This window comes from Coregonus clupeaformis, unplaced genomic scaffold (assembly GCF_020615455.1).
Source record: "Coregonus clupeaformis isolate EN_2021a unplaced genomic scaffold, ASM2061545v1 scaf1391, whole genome shotgun sequence".
Classification (NCBI taxonomy): domain Eukaryota; kingdom Metazoa; phylum Chordata; class Actinopteri; order Salmoniformes; family Salmonidae; genus Coregonus; species Coregonus clupeaformis.
Window position 1 is genome coordinate 37997 of NW_025534845.1, and position 24362 is coordinate 62358.

The 24362-nt window shown below is 44.2% G+C and overlaps 1 protein-coding gene across 3 annotated transcripts in view; it reads right to left on the minus strand.

Annotated features, from left to right (window-relative positions):
• Positions 1 to 24362, minus strand: part of LOC121579873 (Kv channel-interacting protein 1) — a 46398-nt gene that overhangs the window by 5208 nt on the left and 16828 nt on the right. Inside the window, exon 1 of one of the 3 annotated variants that reach the window (XM_041894825.2) lies at positions 22444 to 22937. The exons of 1 other annotated variant lie outside the window; for it this stretch is intronic. In XM_041894825.2, the coding sequence (XP_041750759.1) occupies positions 22444 to 22507 (64 nt within the window). In that variant the 5' untranslated portion in view covers positions 22508 to 22937. Of the gene's footprint in view, positions 1 to 12297; positions 12551 to 22443; positions 22938 to 24362 lie in introns of those variants that run through there. One more of the 3 variants, XM_041894824.2, reaches the window with a different exon arrangement.

The window sequence follows — 24362 nt, forward strand, 5'->3', positions numbered from 1 at the left end:
ATATCCTGTCAGTGGTAACTACTCACCCTCAACGTGGATAACCCCCAGTGGTAACTACTCACCCTCAATGTGGATAACCCCCAGTGGTAACTACTCACCCTCAACATGGATAATTAATTTTCTCCTTTCCCCCTTCTGATAACCAGGTGGCGAATCGCATCTCTGCATGTCTGGCAGACATATCAGTGTGGATGTCGGATCACCACCTCAAGCTGAACCTCGGCAAGACGGCGCTGCTCTTCCTCCCAGGGAAGGACTGCCCGCTCCATGATCTTGCCCGCTCCATGATCTCGCCATCACGGTTGACAACTCCATTGTGTCTTCCTCCCAGAGTGCAAAGAATCTTGGCGTGACCCTGGACAACACCCTGTCGTTCTCTGCTAACATCAAAGCGGTGACCCGATCCTGCAGGTTCATGCTCTACAATATTCGCAGAGTACGACCCTACCTTACACAGAAAGCGGCACAGGTCCTAATCCAGGCACTTGTCATCTCCCGTCTGGATTACTGCAACTCGCTGTTGGCTGGGCTCCCTGCCTGTGCCATTAAACCCCTACAACTTATCCAGAACGCTGCAGCCCATCTGGTGTTCAAGTTCTCTCATGTCACCCCGCTCCTCCACACACTCCACTGGCTTCCAGTTGAGGCTCGCATCTACTACAAGACCATGGTGCTTGCCTATGGAGCTGTAAGGGGAACGGCACCTCCTTACCTTCAGGCTCTGATCAGACCCTACACCCAAACGAGGGCACAAACGTGGATAACCCCCGGAAGGTGCAGTAGTTTAACCGCCCCACAGATCAGTACTATAATAGCTATGGTATGGAGACTGCTCCCCTCATCTTCTCCCTCCTCATTATCCTTCTATCTCTCAGGTGCTTTTTTCTCTTTCTACACCCCCTGTTCTCCTCTAGCTGTACTCTACTAAACGTTCTATAGGACCTGTCCTGCTCTCTGTCTCTCTCATTCCCCTCTGTCCCTACCTCTGTATCCTCTTCCTCTTCTATCTCTCTCCCTCGGGCCTCTCTTTCTCTCCCCCTGTCCCCAGTTTATCTCCCCCTGTCCCCAGTCTCTCTCCCCCTGTCCCCAGTCTCTCTCCCCCTGTCCCCAGTCTCTCTCCCCCTGTCCCCAGTTTCTCTCCCCCTGTCCCCAGTTTCTCTCCCCATGTCCCCAGTCTTTCTCCCCCTGTCCCCAGTCTCTCTCCCCCTATCCCCAGTCTCTCTCCCCCTGTCCCCAGTTTATCTCCCCCTGTCCCCAGTCTCTCTCCCCCTGTCCCCAGTCTCTCTCCCCCTGTCCCCAGTCTCTCTGCCTCTGGCCTCTCTTTCTCTCCCTCATTCTCTCGTTCCCATTCTCTTTCTCTCTGTTTAGTAACATAATGTCCTTCAGTCTCAGGATGGACCCCACCTAAACCACTTATCCTACCAGAACAATGGTACACTCACCTTCAACCTGCCAGCCGTGTGTGTGTGTGTGTGTGTGTGTGTGTGTGTGTGTGTGTGTGTGTGTGTGTGTGTGTGTGTGTGTGATGAATGAGGGCATTTTTCACTGTACAATACATTAGAGCTGTGCTTAACTTGCCTGAAAGTAACTTTGCTAAACTGACGTTGCATCCATTCAACAATACCCAACCACCGACACAAGTCATTGTCCCCCATGTAGACCAACCAGTGAGGCCCACTAGTTATTATTATTATCATTAAAATACATCCCACTCTATGAATATAATCAAATCTACTTGTAGTAATCAAAATCCACCAAGAGAGGGAGGGGCAGACAGTCTTGCCAGATTAGATCCCGGGTGGTCATTGTGACGTTCCACTTTCCCCTTTCATGTTAACATCTTGTATTCTCTCAGAGTGGCCTAATGGTGTTGTTTCCAAAACCTCACTGACCATGAGAAAGCAAACACTCCTGGAGTCATATCAGGATGTCATTATTGAGTATATAATATATCCAGACTCTATCTGGCGTCATATCAGGATGCTATTATTGAGTATATAATATATCCAGACTCTATCTGGAGTCATATCAGGATGTTATTATTGAGTATGTAATATATCCAGACTCTGCCTTTCTAAAATTTTCTCTGTAGCCTTCCATATGAGACGCTCGTTTGCATAATCTGAATTAGCCTAATCTGTGGTGTCCCCTGGCGACCACAACAGCTGCCTCTCATTGGCCACTTATCAGTGAGGAGGGCTCTCTAAGAAGCAGAACCACTACTCTGACATCACAACACTGAGCAGGTATATGGATCACACACACACACCCATATTACACACTATTACACACACACCAATAGATTTACACAGCATTACACCATACACTCACAACCAGTGGAGATAAGATACTACATTCTAAATTCCATTTGACTAAAGCAACTGTGCGACTTCAGGCCAGGGTGACACAGATTTACATACTGTACCTAAATGTACACTTTGCATGCCGTCGGTTCACCCTTCACTCACACCAATAAATCACTGTGAAATGTTAAGCTATTGTTAAGAAATTGTTACTGCTAATTTACATAATCACTGGCCTTTTGAATGGCTCACCAAGTCAAAACACTGACAGACAGAGAGTGACATAGCCACATATTCTTAGAGAGTACAAAAACAACCCATTATTAAAAACAGGCAGACACTGGCCGGCACAAATTCAGTGACTCAGAAAAGCACACACACACACACACCCTTGCACTAATTATAACGCTAATGCCATGAGACAGTCAGTGTGAAATGCATTGGAGTTCATTTGTCCTCTCATCCCCATGGACAAGAAGAGATGCTTCTGCTATCAACACATTAAGAAAAAACCACTCTACTAGATAGTCAACTGAGGCTGTCGTCACAAGATGTCTTGGTTAATAGGCACTCTCACACCCTGTAATACATACACCAGAGCATGGGTGAGAGAAGGAACGTGAGATGGGAGGGAAGGAAGGAAGGAAGGAAAGGGGAATTAATGGGAAAGGGGGATGAGAGCAAAAAAAGGGATGAGAGGGGAGAAAGATGAAGCTGATGAATCAGTGTGTGGGAGAAAAGAATAAAGAAGTGATAAAAACAGAAAGAAGGGTGGAATGAGTAGGAGGCGGGAGCAACAACAGAGAGGGAGGAGGGGAATTGGGGACAAGAAGGAGAGGATGACAGAGAGAGAGGCGGAGAGAGGGAGACAGAGGGAGATATGGAGAGAGAGAGAGAGAGAGAGAGAGAGAGAGAGAGAGAGAGAGAGAGAGAGAGAGAGAGAGAGAGATATGACAGAGAAAGGAAAATAAGAAAGGGTTTGGGAGACAGGAAGGCAGGAAAAGACAGAGAGGGACAGAAAAGATGAGTGAGGGAGAGTGGCAGGGTAAGAGTAAGAGTAAGACAACATTGCTGCAGTGAACCGGGTGAGGGATGGAAGGATGTGGGCGGAGGAGACAGAATGACACATTCACCACCATCGAAAGCTTCTGTCGGAGCTGGATGTCATCATCCCCATGTCACTACGACCCTGTCAGACTGACTGTTACAGAGAAGAGACACACATACACTGTCACAGAGATAACATGCATCAGAAAACATCAGAGAGATAGAAAGATCCAGATAGAGAACAGGAAAACACACCTCCATAGCATAGCTCTAATAAAGTCATGCGAGGATCATAGAATAATAGTGAAGACATCAAACTATGAAACAACACATATGGAATCATGTAGTAACCAAAAAAGTGTTAAACAAATCAAAATATATTTTATATTTGAGATTCTTCAAATAGACACCCTTTTCCTTGATGACAGCTTTGCACACTCTTGGCATTCTCTCAACCAGGTTCACCTGGAATGCTTTTCCAACAGTATTGAAGGAGTTCCCACATATGCTGAGCACTTGTTGGCTGCTTTTCCTTTACTCTGCAGTCCAACTCATCCCAAACCATCTCAATTTGCACCCACCCGTAGTCTGCGCTCCAGCATGTATATCTCACTGGTCATCCCCAAAGCCAACACCTCCTTTGGCCGCCATTCCTTCCAGTTCTCTGCTGCCAATTAATATTAATATTAATATGCCATTTAGCAGACGCTTTTATCCAAAGCGACTTACAGTCATGCGTGCATACATTTTTTTGTTAGTTTTTTGTGTATGGGTGGTCCCGGGGATCGAAACCTCTACCTTGGCGTTACAAGCGCCGTGCTCTACCAGCTAAGCTACAGAGGACCACAATGACTGGAACGAATTGCAAAAATCTCTGAAGCTGGAGACTCTTATCTCCCTCACTAACTTTAAGCATCAGATGTCAGAGCACCTTACCGATCACTGCACCTGTACACAGCCCATCTGAAATTAGCCCAACCAACTACCTCATCCCTATATTGTTATTTATTTTGCTCTTTTGCACCCCAGTATCTCTATTTGCACATAATCTCTTGCACATCTAGCATTCCATTGTTAATACTAATTGTAATTATTTTACACTATAGCCTATTTATTGCCTTACCTCCATAACTTGCTATTTTTGCACACACTGTATATATATTTTCTGTTGTATTTTTTTGACTTTATGTTTTTTTACCCCATACGTAACTCTGTGTTGTTTTTTTTATCGCACTGCTTTGCTTTATCTTGGCCAGGTCGCAGTTGTAAATGAGAACTTGTTCTCAACTGGCTTACCTTGTTAAATAAAGGTGAAATAAAATAAATAAATACATTTGGTTGAGGTCAATGCAAATAGTCTCGGTACCATTTGATTAGATGTTCAGGAGTCTTATGGCTTGGGGGAAAAGCTGTTTAGAAGCCTCTAGGTCCTAGACTTGGTGCTCCGGTACCGCTTGCCGTGCGGTAGCAGAGAGAACAGTCTATGACTAGGGTGGCTGGAGTCTTTGACCATTTTTAGGGCCTTCCTCTGACACCGCCTGGTATAGAGGTCCTGGATGGCAGGAAGCTTGGCCCCAGTGATGTACTGGACCGTACGCACTACCCTCTGGAGTGCCTTGCGGTCGGAGGCCGGGCAGTTGCCATACCAGGCAGTGATGCAACCAGTCAGGATGCTCTCAATGGTGCAGCTGTATAACCTTTTGAGGAACTGAGGACACATGCCAAATCTTTTCAGTCTCCTTAGGGGGAATAGGTTTTATTGTGCCCTCTTCACGACTGTCTTGGTGTGCTTAGACCATGTTAGTTTGTTGGTGATGTGGACACCAAGGAACTTGAAGCTCTCAACCTTTTCCACTACAGCCCCATCGATGAGAATGGGGGCGTGCTCGGTCCTCTTCTCTTTCCTGTAGTCCACAATCATCTCCTTTGTCTTGATCACGTTGAGGAAGTCCAGGATCCAGTTGCAGAGGGAGGTGTTTAGACCCATGGTCTTAGCTTAGTGATGAGGTTTCAGGGCACTATGGTGTTGAACGCTGAGCTGTAGTCAATGAATAGCATTCTCACATAGGTGTTCCTTTTGTCCAGGTGTGAAAGGGAAGTGTGGAGCGCAAAAGAGATTGCATCATCTGTGGATCTGTTGTGGCGGTATGCAAATTGGAGTGGGTCTAGGGTTCCTGGGATAATGGTGTTGATGTGAGCCATGACCAGCCTTTCAAAGCACTTCATGGCTACAGACGTGAGTGCTACGGGTCGGTAGTCATTTAGGCAGGTTACCTTAGTGTTCTTGGGCACAGGGACTATGGTGGTCCACTTGAAACATGTTGTTATTACAGACAGGCAGGGAGAGGTTGAAAATGTCAGTGAAGACACTTGCCAGTTGGTCAGCGCGTGCTCGGAGTACTCGTCTTGGTAATCCGTCTGGCCCTGCGGCCTTTTGAAGGTTGACCTGTTTAAAGGTCTTACACACATTGGCTATGGAGAGCTTGATCACACAGTCATCCGGAACAGCTGACGCTCTCATGCATGTTTCAGTGTTACTTGCCTTTAAGCGAGCATAGGAGTAATTTAGCTCGTCTGGTGTGCTCGTGTCACTGGGCAGCTTGCGGCTGTGCTTCCCTTTGTGGTCTGTAATAGTTTGCATGCCCTGCCACATCCGACGAGCGTCGGAGCCGGTGTAGTACAATTCGATCTTAGTGCTGTATTGACGCTTGCCTGTCTGATGGTTCGTCAGAGGGCATAGTGGGATTTCTTATAAGCTTCTGGGTTAGAGACCCGCTCCTTGAAAGCAGCAGCTCTACCCTTTAGCTCAGTGCGGATGTTGCCTGTAATCCTTGACTTCTGGTTGGGGTATGTACGTACCGTCTCTGTGGGGACGACGTCATCGATGCACTTATTGATGAAGCCAGTGACTGATGTGGTGTACTCCTCAATGCCATCGGAAGAATCCCGGAACATATTCCAGTCTGTGCTAGCAAAACAGTCCTGTAGCTTAGCATCTGCTTCATCTGACCACTTTTTTATTGACCGAGTCACTGGTGCTTCCTGCTTTAGTTTTTGCTTGTAAGCAGGAATCAGGAGGATAGAATTATGGTCAGATTTGCCAAATGGAGGACGAGGGAGAGCTTTGTACGCGTCTCTGTGTGTGGAGTAAAGGTGGTCTAGAGTTTTTTTCCCTCTGGTTGCACATTTAACATGCTGGTAGAAATGAGGTAAGACGGACTTAAGTTTCCCTATATTAAAGTCCCCAGCCACTAGGAGTGCCGCCTCTGGATGAACGTTTTCCTGTTTGCTTATAGCCGTATAGAGTTCATTGAGTGCGGTCTTAGTGCCAGTATCGGTTTGTGGTGGTAAATAGACAGCTACAAAGAATATAGATGAAAACTCTCTTTGTAGATAGCGTGGTCTACAGCTTATCATGAGATACTCTACCTCAGGCGAGCAAAACCTCGAGACTTCCTTAGATATCGTGCACCAGCTGTTGTTTACAAATATACATTGACCGCCACCCCTTGTCTTACCAGAGGATGCTGTTCCATCCTGCCGATACAGTGTATAATCCGCTAGCTGTGCGTTATTCATTTTCTTCGTTCACGACTCGGTGAAACATACGATTTTACTGTTTTTAATGTCCCGTTGGTAGGATATATGTGCTTGTAGTTCGTCCACTTTATTATCAAGCAATTGTAAGTTGGCCAATAGTATCGATAGAAAAGGCAGATTTGCCACTCCTTAACAGGCACCCCGATCTCCTTCCGCGATATCTCCTTTTCTTTCTACTGTGAATGACGGGGATGAGGGCCCTGTCGGGTGTCTGGAGAAAATCCCCCTCGTCCGACTCATTAAAGAAAAATTATTCGTGCAGTTCAAGGTGAGTAATCGCTGTTCTGATATCCAGAAGCTCTTTTTGGTCATAAGAGACGGTAGCAGCAACATTATGTATAAAATAAGTTACAAACAATGCGAGAAAAAAATATATATATAGTCCATAAAACGGCAGCCATTCCCTCCAGCGCCATCATTTGGATGTCACAAGGAAATATGACTGATGTTATCACTGCCTTGTATTGAACACAGACTAGCCCTACAGTCTTAGAAAAAAGGTGCTACCTAGAACCAAAAAGGGTTCTTCAGCTGTCCCCATAGGAGAATCCTTTGAAGAACCACTTTCGATTCCTTTTATATATATATATATATATATATACATACAGTGGGGAAAAAATGTATTTAGTCAGCCACCAATTGTGCAAGTTCTCCCACTTAAAAAGATGAGAGAGGCCTGTAATTTTCATCATAGGTACACGTCAACTATGACAGACAAAATGAGAAAATCTAGAAAATCACATTGTAGGATTTTTTATGAATTTATTTGCAAATTATGGTGGAAAATAAGTATTTGGTCAATAACAAAAGTTTCTCAATACTTTGTTATATACCCTTTGTTGGCAATGACACAGGTCAAACGTTTTCTGTAAATCTTCACAAGGTTTTCACACACTGTTGCTGGTATTTTGGCCCATTCCTCCATGCAGATCTCCTCTAGAGCAGTGATGTTTTGGGGCTGTCGCTGGGCAACACGGACTTTCAACTCCCTCCAAAGATTTTCTATAGGGTTGAGATCTGGAGACTGGCAAGGCCACTCCAGGACCTTGAAATGCTTCTTACGAAGCCACTCCTTCGTTGCCCGGGCGGTGTGTTTGGGATCATTGTCATGCTGAAAGACCCAGCCACGTTTCATCTTCAATGCCCTTGCTGATGGAAGGAGGTTTTCACTCAAAATCTCACGATACATGGCCCCATTCATTCTTTCCTTTACACGGATCAGTCGTCCTGGTCCCTTTGCAGAAAAACAGCCCCAAAGCATGATGTTTCCACCCCCATGCTTCACAGTAAGTATGGTGTTCTTTGGATGCAACTCAGCATTCTTTGTCCTCCAAACACGACGAGTTGAATTTTTACCAAAAAGTTATATTTTGGTTTCATCTGACCATATGACATTCTCCCAATCCTCTTCTGGATCATCCAAATGCACTCTAGCAAACTTCAGACGGGCCTGGACATGTACTGGCTTAAGCAGGGGGACACGTCTGGCACAGTAGGATTTGAGTCCCTGGCGGCGTAGTGTGTTACTGATGGTAGGCTTTGTTACTTTGGTCCCAGCTCTCTGCAGGTCATTCACTAGGTCCCCCTGTGTGGTTCTGGGATTTTTACTCACCGTTCTTGTGATCATTTTGACCCCACGGGGTGAGATCTTGCGTGGAGCCCCAGATCGAGGGAGATTATCAGTGGTCTTGTATGTCTTCCATTTCCTAATAATTGCTCCCACAGTTGATTTCTTCAAACCAAGCTGCTTACCTATTGCAGATTCAGTCTTCCCAGCCTGGTGCAGGTCTACAATTTTGTTTCTGGTGTCCATTGACAGCTCTTTGGTCTTGGCCATAGTGGAGTTTGGAGTGTGACTGTTTGAGGTTGTGGACAGGTGACTTTTATACTGATAACAAGTTCAAACAGGTGCCATTAATACAGGTAACGAGTGGAGGACAGAGGAGCCTCTTAAAGAAGAAGTTACAGGTCTGTGAGAGCCAGAAATCTTGCTTGTTTGCAGGTGACCAAATACTTATTTTCCACCATAATTTGCAAATAAATTCATTAAAAATCCTACAATGTGATCTTTCTGGATTTCTTTTCCTCAATTTGTCTGTCATAGTTGACGTGTACCTATGATGTAAATTACAGGCCTCTCTCATCTTTTTAAGTGGGAGAACTTGCACAATTGGTGGCTGACTAAATACTTTTTTTCCCCACTCTATATACAATTGAAGTCGGAAGTTTACATACACTAGGTTAGTGTAATTAAAACTAGTTTTTCAACCACTCCACACATTTCTTGTTAACAAACACAAGTAATTTTGCCAACAATTGTTTACAGATAGATTATTTCACTTATAATTCACTGTATCACAATTCCAGTGGGTCAGAAGTTTACATACACTAAGTTGACTGTGTCTTTAAACAGCTTGGAAAATTCCAGAAAATGATGTCATGGCTTTAGAAGCTTCTGATAGGCTAATTGACATAATTTGAGTCAATTGGAGGTGTACCTGTGGATATATTTCAAGGCCTACCTTCAAACTCAGTTCCTCTTAGCTTGACATCATGGGAAAATCAAAAGAAATCAGCCAAGACCTCAGAAAAAAATTGCAGACCTCCACAAGTCTAGTTCATCCTTGGGAGCAACTTCCAAAGGCCTGAAGGTACCACTTTCATCTGTACAAACAACAGTACACAAGTATAAACACCATGGGACCACGCAGCCGTCATACCGCTTAGGAAGGAGAAGCGTTCTGTCTCCTAGAGATGAACGTACTTTGGTGCGAAAAGTGCAAATCAATCGCAGAACAACAGCAAAGGACCTTGTGAAGATGCTGGAGGAAACAGGTACAAAAGTATCTATATCCACAGTAAAACAAGCTCTATATCGACATAACCTAAAAGGCCGCTCAGCAAGGAAGAAGCCGCTGCTCCATTACCACAATAAAAAAGCCAGACTACGGTTTGCAACTGCACATGGGGACAAAGATCGTACTTTTGGGAGAAATGTCCTCTGGTCTGATGAAACAAAAATAGAGCTGTTTGGCCATAATGACCATTGTTATGTTTGGAGGAAAAGGGGGGTCTTGCAAGCCGAAGAACACCATCACAACCGTGAAGCACGGGGGTGGCAGCATCATGCTGTGGGGTTGCTTTGCTGCAGGAGTGACTGGTGCACTTCACAAAATAGATGGCATCATGAGGAAGGAAAATTATGTGGATATATTGAAGCAACATCTCAAGACATCAGTCAGGAAGTTGGGTCTTCCAAATGGACAATGACCCCAAGCATATTTACAAAGTTGTGGCAAAATGGCTCAAGGACAACAAAGTCAAGGTATTGGAGTGGCCATCACAAAGCCCTGACCTCAATCCTATAGAAAATGTGTGGGCAGAACTGAAAAAGCGTGTGCGAGCAAGGAGGCCTACAAACCTGACTCACCAGCTGTCAGGACGAATGGGCCAAAATTCAACCAACTTATTGTGGGAAGCTTGTAGAAGGCTACCCGAAACGTTTGACCCAAGTTAAACAATTTAAAGGCAATGCTACCAAATACTAATTGAGTGTAAGTAAACTTCTGACCCACTGGGAATGTGATGAAAGAAATAAAAGCTGAAATAAATCATTCTCTCTATTATTATTCTGACATTTCACATAAAGTGGTGAACCTAACTGACCTAAGACAGGGAATTTTTACTAGGATTAAATGTCAGGAATTGTGAAAAACAGAGTTTAAATGTATTTGGCTAAGGTGTATGTAAACTTCCGACTTTTATATATATATAAAAACCCAATTTTGTATTTTATTATTTTTTTAAGGAGAACCCTTTTTGGTTCCAGTTAAAACCTTTTTGGGTTCCATGTAGAACCCTTTCAACAAAGGGTTCTTCATGGAACCCAAAATAGTTCTACCTGGAACCAAAAAGGGTTATCCTATAGGGATAGCCGCATAACCCTTTTGGAACCCTTTTTCTTCTAAAAGTGTAGCATACATCGTTGATATGACAAGACAGATATGTAAGGAACAAGACAGATATGTAAGGAACATGACAGATAGGTAAGGAACAAGACATATGTAAGGAACAAGACAGACATGTAAGGAACAAGACAGACATGTAAGCAACAAGACAGATATGTAAGGAACAGGACAGATATGAAAGGAACAAGACCGATATGTTAGGAACAAGACAGATATGGAAGGAACAAGACCGATATGTTAGGAACAAGACCGATATGGAAGGAACAAGACAGATATGGAAGGAACAAGACCGATATGGAAGGAACAAGACAGATATGGAAGGAACAAGACAGATATGAACGGAACAAGACCGATATGGAAGGAACAAGACAGATATGGAAGGAACAAGACAGACACGGAAGGAACAAGACAGACATGGAAGGAACAAGACAGACATGGAAGGAACAAGACAGATATGGAAGGAACAAGACAGACACGGAAGGAACAAGACAGACATGGAAGGAACAAGACAGACATGGAAGGAACAAGACAGACACAGAAGGAACAAGACAGACATGGAAGGAACAAGACAGACATGGAAGGAACAAGACAGATATGGAAGGAACAAGACAGACATGTAAGGAACAAGACAGATAAGGAAGGAACAAGACAGAAGGAAGGAACAAGACAGACGTGTAAGGAACAAGACAGAGATGGAAGGAACAAGATAGATATGGAAGGAACAAGACAGATATGTAAATGTGATATTTCAGTTTATTTTATTTTATACATTTTTAATCTCTCTCTCTCTCCATGCCCTATGGCCATGGTTAACTTTGGAACCACCAATCTCATAACATCTCACTGACCCCGAAAATGGATATATTTTGTTGCCATGCCAACCGTGCTTCCAAGGGAACAGGCAAGACGGAAAAGAGTGTGTGAGCAGAGTGACAAATACCTTGTGTATGTGTATGTTTCCCCACACACACACGTCACTCCCTCTCACCTCAAGCAAACACATAGTAACCACCTGGGCATGCACATAGACATTACCTTACACTAGAGTATGTATAGATCCTCTCTGCCCTGATGACACTGTCCCTCTCTCTAGAGTTTTTAAACACCCATTACCTCAGGTGTTACCTCTATCTCTCACACACACATTCAACGGATTCTTCCATGGTATAGTGACTTGATTATTATTATTATTATTATTATTATTATTATTATTATGTGTGTGTATGACTTTATATTGGTTGCATGTATTGTTGATAGTGTAGGTTGTGTTGTTTTCATAAATGTGTATGTGTGTGCTAACATCCTTTTTTAAGTTTTGTGTGTGTGTGGGGTGTGTCTGTGAGTGTGCGTGTGCCTGTGTGTGTGTAGGTTTGTCTCACCCCTGGACGGCCTCCTCCTCTCCCCCTTAGTCCTCTCCCCCATGGTTAATGTGCCCACCACAGCGCCCATGTTGTCACCGTGGTAACAGTCTTGTCTACGTTCTGTCTGTCTACAGAGGTCCGTAACGTGTCTGACAGTTAGCACTCACACTGCCTCCCTCACTCCCTCTCTCTTTCCCTCTCTCCTCTCATCCTGTCGTCTGACTCTCTGAGTGGTTTTCCTCGACGAAGCCCCTCTTTCTTTCTTTCTTTCTTTCTTTCTTTCTTTCTTTCTTTCTTTCTTTCTTTCTTTCTTTCTTTCTTTCTTTCTTTCTTTCTTTCTTTCTTTCTTTCTTTCTTTCTTTCTTTCTTTCTTTCTTTATTTCTTCTACTCTCTCGATCTATGTGGAGCTTTGAAGTTCCTCTCCCTCTCTTTCCTTCTGCTTCTCCCTCTCCTTCTTTTGAAACAAAAATGATCCACAAAAGTAGTGCACTGCGCCTTTCCTAGACCTGTATTAGTGGACCGATATAGCCGACTGTAGTGTGGGCAAAAACAATATCGCAGCACCCCCACCCCTAAACATTTTCCTGCAGCTATGACCTTAACCATTCAGAGTTAATGCCTAACCTTAAGAATTCAGAGTTAATGCCTAATCTTAAGAATTTTGAGTTAATGCCTGAACTTAAGAATTTGGAGTTAATGCCTGAACTTAACCTTGGAACGATACAGAGAAGTAACCAAAACTAAAACATTTGGAACAACTTTGAAATGTGACGTTTGAGAAACATTTATGAATGTCTAATTCTGACATGAGAGCTTGTTGGTGTGTGTTGTATTGTGTGTTTCTGAAAAGCTTGGTGAGAGAGAGAGAGAGAGAGAGAGAGAGAGGAGGATCAAACTTGAATTAATTACTAAGCTTATAGAGAGAACTGGAAAGGAGGGATGACATGAAAGAGAGCTAGAGGGGCAGCAGGGGATATCTTGATGACGATGAAGAAGTCAGTCAGACCAAAGAGCCTTTGAAAAGCAAAACATCCCTCAGACTTCAGACACACTCATGTCTCCTTAGGCAAAAATATTTCACATCATTATGCATCTCTTTTGCTCACAGACAGTTCCTAAAAACTCTGGAAATGCCTTTCTCAAAAACATACACTATACATACAAAGGTATGTGGACACCCCTTCAAATTAGTGGATTTGCTGACAGGTGTATAAAATCGAGCATTTACATTTACATTTTAGTCATTTAGCTGACGCTCTTATCCAGAGCGACTTACAGTTAAGTGAGTGCATACATTTTTTCATACTGGTCCCCCGTAGTAATCGAACCCACAACCCTGGCGTTGCAAGCGCCATGCTCTACCAACTGAGCTACACAGTCATACAATCTCCATAGACAAACATTGGCAGTAGAATGGCCTTACTGAAGATCTCAGTGACTTTCAACGTGGCACCGTCATAGGATGCCACCTTTCCAACAAGTCAGTTCATCAATCTTCTGCCCTGCTAGAGCTGCCCCGGTCAACTGTAAGTGCTGTTATTGGGAAGTGGAAACATCTAGGAGCAACAACGGCTCAGCTGCAAAGTGATAGGCCACACAAGCTCACAGAATGGGACTGCCAAGTGCTGAAGCGTGTAAAAATCGTCTGTCCTCAGTTGCAACACTCACTACCGAGTTCCAAACTGTCTCTGGAAGCAATGTCAGCACAATAACTTTCGTCGGGAGCTTCATGAAATGGGTTTCCATGGCCAAGCAGCTGCACACAAGCCTGGAGTGGTGTAAAGCTTGCCGCCATTGGACTCTGGAGCAGTGGAAACGCGTTCTCTGGAATAATGAATCACGCTTCACCATCTGGCAGTCCGACGGACGGATCTGGGTTTGGCGGATTCCAGGAGAACGCTACCTGCCCCAATGCATAGTGCCAACTGTAAAGTTTGGTGGAGGAGGAATAATGTGGACATTTTAAGCATTTTTGACACATTTTGCTCATTGGGTTTTCTCTATCAGCATAGTCATGATGAACCTTCCTTCAGACTCACATCTCATTGAGATGAATACAGGATGATTGAGGATCCCAGTCCTATTGATGGGTCACCAACACCCTGAGACTGAGACAGAGAGGGAGAAAGAGGGAATAGAGCTGCCATAGTCTCTGACACGCCTTGCTGTTTTGCTATTATTCCCATCTAACTGGATATTTTTTTGTCTCTGCTCCTGGTGCTGTCTGGGACAGACTGGGTGGATGTGATGTCTCTGCTCCTGGTGCTGTCTGGGTCAGACTGGGTTGATGTGATGTCTCTGCTCCTGGTGCTGTCTGGGACAGACTGGGTTGATGTGATGTCTCTGATCCTGGTGTTGTCTGGGACAGACTGGGTGGATGTGATGTCTCTGCTCCTGGTGCTGTCTGGGTCAGACTGGGTTGATGTGACGTCTCTGCTCCTGGTGTTGTCTGGGACAGACTGGGTTGATGTGATGTCTCTGCTCCTGGTGCTGTCTGGGACAGACTGGGTTGATGTGATGTCTCTGATCCTGGTGTTGTCTGGGACAGACTGGGTTGATGTGATGTCTCTGCTCCTGGTGCTGTCTGGGACAGACTGGGTGGATGTGATGTCTCTGCTCCTGGAGCTGTCTGGGACAGACTGGGGACTCGGTTCAAAACAGAATCTCCTCCCTTTCTGATTTGTTTATAGGTTGGGGAGTACTGTGGGAGTGGGAGCAGGGACGAAAGCAATTCTGACAGTAAATCTATGGGCCGGTTGGGGATAAGGGCACCAGTGACGGTCAGTGCCGTTTAAGATGAGGGAAGACGATTATTTGTTTAAATTAGCATGGCCTCATTTCTATTACAGCATATTGCATGACTATCAACCAGTTCAATGTAACATCGATGGGTTTAGGCTACTACACAATACTCACATTTTCCCTATACCCATCATGAGGTTGCTACAACCTAGACTGTGAATGAAAGTTTACAATGTAGGTGCACACAGGTCGAGAGAAAGATTTGAGGTGACAGAATAAACATTTTTCAACAGAATTGGCGGAATGAATACACCTTTGATCACACTCAAACAGTTCACTTTCATAGCCACATATAAACAGCTCGTTGTATTCCTTCTCGCATGTATGCACTCTCCTCCTCTCACCTTTTCCCTTCGCTTGTGGACTTCAATGCACAACACATAAGTTGCCTGTGACCAGGCGAAAAACCTTTCCAAGCCAAACCTTCATATCATAACCGCTGCACACAGCCTACATCGTTGGCACTATATTAGCTAAAGTGACATCATAGTCTTCATAGCTAATAGAACTAGTACGTTTGTAAGCCCGCTACAATCATGCAGTACAGTGTACAGCCAGTCAGCAGTTTATCAGTTACACCGGCAGACCACGGTGGCAATAGATTAGCATAACCAAAAGCTTACCTTGACTTGGAAGAGTTCCAGTGTTGGGATGGTCATAGCCAGCTAGCTAACATAGCATGTTTGATCCTGGTGTTTGAGTAGGCAAAACTAGCTAGCTGCATTTGCTAGCAAAGTAAGTGAAAGTGAAAAATAAATGACAAAATAGCTCTCTCTCTCTCTCTCTCTTGCTCCTCCTTCATTTTTGAAGAAATGCATTTGTTCGAAGCTGTTCAACTATTGTCTTTCTCTCTCTTTGAGTCAACTACTCACCACATTTTATGCAATGCAGTGCTAGCTTTCAGTACTAGATTCATTCTCTGATCCTTTGATTAGGTGGACAACATGTCAGTTCATGCTGCAAGAGCTCTAATAGGTTGGAGAATGTCCTACGGAAGTTGTCATAATTAACGTGTAAGTCTATGGAAGGGGGTGAGAACCATGAGCCTCCTAGGTTTTGTATTGAAGTTAATGTACCCAGAGGAGGACGGAAGCTAGCTGTCCTCTGGCTACACCATGGTGCTACCCTACAGAGGGCTGTTGAGACTACTGTAGACCTTCATTGAAAAACAGTATGTTTTAATAAATTATCTGGTGACGTGAATATATTTAGCATAGTTTTATCTAAAAATGAGAACTTTTTAAATGTTTCACTATTTTTATTTTTTATGAAATTCACTGCAGAGGATGGTCCTCCCCTTCCTCCTCTGAGAAGCCTCCACTGAAGAGCACACATGCGGAGATACACACACACCTTAGAGATGACAGCAGACACGCTTGCACACACATATTGGAGATGGGCGACACACACACACACACACACACGACTATATAACAAATGGGTCAGTTCAGTTGACGACCACAACTCAGTTTGAGCTATGACTCATTGGCCTCCTGTTGATTGGGGCAGTCACATAAGCCTCTTTTCCCAGCACAACAGTCATGGCCACAGCCATTTACAGTCACACATCATATATCCCACTGAGCTACTGGAAACATAATCACTCAAGCACACAGAAACACGGCGGCACAAATGGGGGAAAGACGACACCACAGGCATGCAATACATCCAGTATGAATATGAGTCTGATAGAATGTGTAAGAACCATACCGTGTAAGTAATTTCTGTCATTCCGATTAATATTTATCTATCAATCATTACACCCATGTTATAGCACACACCTCATTCCAATAGCACTGGACAGGGACGTCACTCTTCTTAGAAATTCTGTCTAGAGATTTAGGACGTTAGAATAATTCTGATGTCCCTAATCTCCTCGTATTAAAGGAGTCAGCTTTAACTTCTCACATATACATTCCTGCTGGTCAGAGATATTCAGCCCCTCTCTCAGGGGCCAATGACATTCGAATAGAAAGTGTTTCTTTATCATTCAGCACACCAGCTTTAACCAGGGTGCCTCTCACATTACTTGACTGAATAGGCTTCTCACATTACTCACTCAGGCTCCTCAGGGATTGGATATGAAATGAAAAGAGACTGGAAACTCTGTGGCAAATTTACTGGAAGAGAGTGAATTTAAGCTTGGCTACCACTCAACAATCACACCCACATCAAGCAATTTATACTGAACAAAAATACAAACGCAACATGCAATAATTTTAAAGATTTTACTGAGTTACAGTTCATATAAGGAAATCAGTCCTTTGAAATAAACTAATTAGGCCCTAATGTATGGATTTCACATGGCTGGGAATACAGATACATCTGTTGGTCACAGATACCTTTAAAAAAAGGTAGGGGCATGGATCAGAAAACCAGTCAGTATCTGGTGTGACAGTGGCCTGTGGAATGTTGTCCCACTCCTCTTCATTGGCTGTGCGAAATTGCTGGATATTGGCGGGAACTGGAATACGCTGTCGTACACGTCGATCCAGGGCATCCCAAACATGCTCAATGGGTGACATGTCTGGTGAGTATTCAGGCCATGGAAGAACTGGGACATTTTCAGCTTCCAGGAATTGTGTATAGAACCTTGCGACATGGGGCAGTGCAATATCATGCTGAAACATGAGGTGATGGCAGCGGATGAATGGCACGACAATGGGCCTCAGGATCTCATCACGGTATCTCTGTGCATTCAAATTGCCATCAATAAAATGCAATTGTGTTCATTGTCCGTAGCTTATGCCTGCCCATACCATAACCCCATCGCCACCATGGGACACTGTTAAAAACATTGACATCAACAAACCATTTGCCCACACAACACCATACACATGGCCTGCAGTTGTGAGGCCGGTTGGACGTACTGCCAAATTCTCTAGTGGAAAAATGAACATTCAATTATCTGGCAACAGCTCTGGTGGACATTCCTGCAGTCAGCATGCCAATTGCACACTCCCTCAAAACTTGAGACATCTGTGGCATTGTGTTGTGTGGCCTTTTATTGTCCCCAGCATAAGGTGCACCTGTGTAATGATCATGCTGTTTAATCAGCTTCTTGATATGCCACACCTGTCAGGTGGGTGGATTATCTTGGCAAAAGAGAAATGCTTACTAACAGGGATGTTAAACAAAATAGCTTTTTGTGCGTGTGGAGCATTTCTGGGATCTTTGATTTCAGCTCCTGAAACATGGGACCAACACTTTACATGTTGCGTTTATATTTTTGTTCAGTGTAAATACGGTACACAGACACTGGCAAATGCATGCACACACGTTAATACATACACGCACGTGTGCACAGACTAACATGAACTTGGATGCACACACACTCACACACTCACACTGTGCTGTGGGCAGTGGATTATCACCCCTGGATGGAGCCATGTGACTAATAAAGCTCTTTGGCAGTTCTAACTGATCCTTGTGGTGTCTGTTGATGTGAGGGGATGAGGGGGGTACTGATGAAGCTGTAGGAGCAGAGAGGAGAGGAGATGTTGCTGCTGTAGCCTCTTTAGCCTGTGGCTGAGGGAGATATTAACCCAAAGACACACTCATTACTACACTCACACACACATACACTACCCTAGACTAGATAGCTCCACACACACAGAACAAGATTAGCCCAACACATGTTTCAAAGCCTAAGATGAGCTTAGAGTAGCATGCAGTGTGGATGTCCGACCTGATCAGACCTTATCAGACCTGATAACGACAGAGAGAGGGAAGGGGCGGGGGGGTGGAAGGTAAAAATATAAAGGAGAAGCAAAAATAGAGAAAGTTTGAATATAGAGTGAGAGAGAGAGAGAGAGAGAGAGAGAGAGAGAGAGAGAGAGAGAGAGGGGGGGGATAGAGAAATAGGGAGAGAGAGATAGATGAGAGAGACAGTGAGACAGAGAGTGAGAGAGAAATAGAGAGATAGAGACAGAGAGAGAGAGCAATGTAAACATATGTTTCCCATGCAAATAAAGCCCTTAAATTGAAATTGAATTGAGAGAGACAGAGAGAGAGAGAGAGGGGGGGGAGAAGAAGAGCTAGTGATGGGGGACATGGTTTCTTGTTGCTATGTTTTTGTTGTTATAGGGAATCATTCCTATTGAAAGTAGTGTGTTGTGAGTTGACAGAAGATAACGGCATCATGTTCCCTGAGGTTCTTCAGAAGAAGCCATCTGTTATTAATGCCAGAGCTATGACCTCCTGCTGTACTGACTAAGATCTACACCTCTCAGCAGACCTCTGTTAACCTCCTCTCTCTACCTCTATCTACCTACCTCTGTTAACCTTCTCTCTCTACCTGTTAACCTCCTCTCTCTACCTCTATCTATCTACCTCTGTTAACCTCTTCTCTCTCTGTCTCACTCTCTCTCTCCATCTACCTACCTCTGTTAACCTCTCCTCTCTACCTCTATCTACCTCTGTTAACCTCCTCTCTACCTCTACCTACCTCTGTTAACCTCCTCTCTCTACCTCTATCTACCTACCTCTGTTAACCTCCTCTCTACCTTTATCTATCTACCTCTGTTAACCTCATCTCTCTACCTCTATCTACCTCTGTTAACCTCTCCTCTCTACCTCTAGCTACCTCTGTTAACCTCCTCTCTCTACGTCTATCTATATACCTCTCTTAATAACCCCCCACCCCCACACACACACACACACACACACACACACACACACACACACACTCATACACCGGCATTACCACTGCGTAGGAGTCAGACAGAAGAGGAATGACACTGCCTTGCACACAGAGTAGCCTCACATTCATAACTTAACAACAACAGGCGTACAAGATACACACTTTCATTACAGCAAGACCGAGAGGTTAGGTGTTCATCTTCTGGGCAGGTCATCAGATATCTTCTGGGCAGGTCATCAGATGGCGAGCAGAGGGACTGAAGGCTCCCCAAAGCCTTGGTGGTTCCTGCTTGTCCCTGTGTACTTCTCAAATGGCACCCTATTCCCTACATAGTGCACTACTACATATGGGGCTCTGGAGCTCTATATATAAATAGTGTGCCGTTTGGGACGCACACTCTGCTTCTGTGGAGCTACATCCTGGAGGTTGAAGCTTCTGCAGGGATCCATGTTGTTTTTATGACATATTCTGTTTCTTAGGAGCTTGTATCTCTGCTTTCTGCTATTGTAATTCTGTTCAAACTGTACCGTTTCGGCTCCAGCATGTCCTGATTAAATACAGGAATAGATCATGGATGAACCGTTTATAGTAATGGATAATGCTCCTGTAGATCTAGTTTCTGTTGATCTAGTATTTTTAGCTCTATGTATGGGAGTTCTATGCTTTCTAGTTCTGTGTCCAATGGTGAGCGACAATCTGTAGTCAGCAGACACGCCACAGCCAATGGCTGACGGATTACAGTGATTACCTTAACACAACTAGAAAGATGCCCCTTAAGACCAACAGACAGACACACATACATACATACACACACACACGTACACCACACACACCAGCATGAACACACACACGCACACACACACAATTTCCTGTCCTTGTCAGACACTGGCAGACAGTACGCAGGTGTTGTTTTAATGAGCAGAAGCAGAGACGTGGAGGCTAGTGAATACCATCACCTTTTATAGGAATCATCCCAACCCTCTCTATTTACCTTAGCAGTGTGCTGTCTACACACACACTACACACACACACACACACACACACACACACACACACACACACACACACAGACACACACACAATGTGTATAGAAAACAGGAGAAGTTGACTCCATGGTATAGTGCTAGTGCTGAAACCACTACAAGTTGGTTATCTTCCCTGTAACTTGTCTCTGCTCTGGTATACATTTGTATATATAATTCACTCACAGACTGTAGCCTACATGTAATCATATTCACTCACAGACTGTAACCAACATGTAATCATATTCACTCACAGACTGTAGCATACATGTAATCATATTCACACACAGACTGTAGCCTACATGTAATCATATTCATTCACAGACTGTAGCCTACATGTAATCATATTCACTCACAGACTGTAGCCTACATGTAATAATATTCACTCACAGACTGTAGCCTACATGTAATCATATTCACGCAGACTGTAGCCCACATGTAATCATGTTCACTCACAGACTGTAGCCTACATGTAATCATATTCATTCACAGACTGTAGCCTACATGTAATCATATTCACTCACAGACTGTAACCAACATGTAATCATATTCACTCACAGACTGTAGCCTACATGTAATCATATTCACGCAGACTGTAGCCCACATGTAATCATGTTCACTCACAGACTGTAGCCTACATGTAATCATATTCACTCACAGACTGTAGCCTACATGTAATCATGTTCACTCACAGAATGTAGCCTACATGTAATCATGTTCACTCACAGAATGTAGCCTACATGTAATAATATTCATGCACAGACTGTAGCCTACATATAATCATATTCACTCAAAGGCTGTATCCTACATGTAATCATATTCACTCAGACTGTAGCCTACATGTAATCATATTCACTCAGACTGTAGCCTACATGTAATCATATTCACTCACAGACTGTAGCCTACATGTAATCATGTTCACATACAGACTGTAGTCTATATGTAAATGTAATCACATATGCATAAACAACTGATACATCATGCATTGACACTGACACTAATGGATACCAGTCCATATGCAGTACATGCAGACACATATGTGCATACATACACTGAGTGTAGAAAAACATTAAGAACACCTTGCTAATATTGAGTTTCATCTCCTTTTGCCCTCAGAACAGCTTCAGTTTGTTGGGGGCATGGACTTTACAAGCTTTCGAAAGCGTTCCACAGGGGTACTGACCCATGTTGACTCCAATGCTTCCCACAGTTGTCCAAAGTTGGATGGATGTCCTTTGGGTGGTGGACCATTCTTGATACACACAGGAAACTGTTGAGCGTGAAAAACCCAGCAGCTCTGCAGTTCTTGACACAAACTGGTGCGCCTGGCACCAACTACCATACCCCAATCAAAGGCACTTAAATATTTTGTCTTGCCCATTCACCCTCTGAATGGCACAAATACACAATTCATGTCTCAATTGTCTTAAGGCTTAAAAATCATTCTTTAACCTGTCTCCTACCCTTCATCTACACTGATATAAATGGATTTAACAAGTGACATCAATAAAGGATCATAGCTTTCACCCGGATTCACCTGGTCAGTATATGTCATGGAAAGAGCAGGTGTTCATAATGTTTTGTACACTCAGTGTATATACCAAAGTCTCTCACACACAGACATACAGTAATAAACCTATAACGCACAGTAACCTGAATCAGTTTCCCACTCTGAGAATAAACAATGGCGGTCTTACCTTTCCGATAGGTCCGATCCTGCTTATTGCTCTGCATTGAAAAGGTCCCCATGACAAGCCCCATGTTTACAGCCACACAAAGAGTATGTGTGTGCGATTGATTGAGTGTGTGTATGTGTGTGTGCGTGCGTGTGTGTGTGTCTTGTACGCCTGTTGTTGTTAAGTTATGAATGTGAGGCTAATCTGTGTGCAAGGCAGTGTCATTCCTCTTCTGTCTGACTCCTACGCAGTTGTAATGCCGGTGTGTGCGAGAGCGTGTGTATGTGTGAGAGAGAGCACATGTTCTATGGCACTACCTTTGTCTATATGGCAACACTGACACCCCTGGGTTTACATTCATCTGTCTCTCTCTCTTTATTTCTCTCACACTCCATCACTCTCTATCTTTCTCTTAATATCTCTCTTTCACTGCCTTCTTGTCATTCTATTCATTCTTAATATACGCCTGTTACTCCCCCTTTTTTTCCCCTCTCCCCATCTCTTTGTCTGTCTCGTGGAGAGAGGGGGATCACACTGTGGCTTACAGAGGAGGAAGGAAGCAGACAGAATCTCACAGAGGAAAGCTGAAAGCCTGGGAGGAGAGAGGAAAGCTGAAAGCCCGGGAGGAGAGAGGAAAGCTGAAAGCCCGGGAGGAGAGAGGAAAGCTGAAAGCCCGGGACCAGAAGTCCCCACAAGAATAGTAAACGAACAAAAATGTGAACAACTGGGGACATTTTGTTGGTCCCCACAAGGTCAAATGCTATTTCTAGGGGGTTTAGGGTTAAGGTTAGAATTCGTGTTTGGGTTAGAATTAGGTTTAGGGTTAGGGTTAGGAGCTAGGGTTAGTTTTAGGGTTAGGAGCTAGGGTTAGGTTTAGGGTTAGTGTTAGGTTTCCAGGTTAAGGTTAGGGTACGGGTTAGGGTACGGATTAGGTTTAGAGGTTAACGAAAATAGGATTTTGAATGGGACTGAATTGTGTCCCCACAAGGTTAGTTGAACAAGACTGTGTGTGTGTGTGTGTACATGTTTTCCTACCTTATCAGGACCACAATGTCCTAACAATTCACCAGTGTGTGTGTCTGCGTGCGTGCATGCGCGTCGAGGGGTGCTTGTGCCTGTGTGTATATAGTGTGCATAAGAAGTGTGCGTAGTGTCTGTGTATTAGTATTTCAGGTGGGTATGTGCTACTGAGTGCTGATACATGTACCGGTACACTGAACATGTCTAGAGTTGTGCTCATCATTCTTGATACACAGCTGTCACTACTGACCTGATACACAAGGGACTACCTGTGTCCACATGAAACCTCCTGTGCCTTCACACACATTAATCCATATTAGATCACGAGTGCTTACACACACATTCAATCAACTACATTAGAACACTGGCATTCTGATTAACAGGAGACCCCATGGGACCACTAGTGCTCTCCCACCCACACCACCCCATGGGACCACTAGTGCTCTCCCACCCACTGTGATCTCTATTGGGCCTCCTGTCCTGTCCTATTGGCAGGGCTGCTATGGTATGGAACTCTGTGCATAGCCACACAGAATCTATCCTACCATTCTCCTCCATAGCCACACAGAATCTATCCTACCATTCTCCTCCATAGCCACACATAATCTATCCTACCATTCTCCTCCATAGCCACACAGAATCTATCCTACCATTCTCCTCCATAGCCGCACAGAATCTATCCTACCATTCTCCTCCATAGCCGCACAGAATCTATCCTACCATTCTCCTCCATAGCCGCACAGAATCTATCCTACCATTCTCCTCCATAGCCACACAGAATCTATCCTACCGTTCTCCTCCATAGCCGCACAGAATCTATCCTACCATTCTCCTCCATAGCCACACAGAATCTATCCTACCATTCTCCTCCATAGCCACACAGAATCTATCCTACCATTCTCCTCCATAGCCGCACAGAA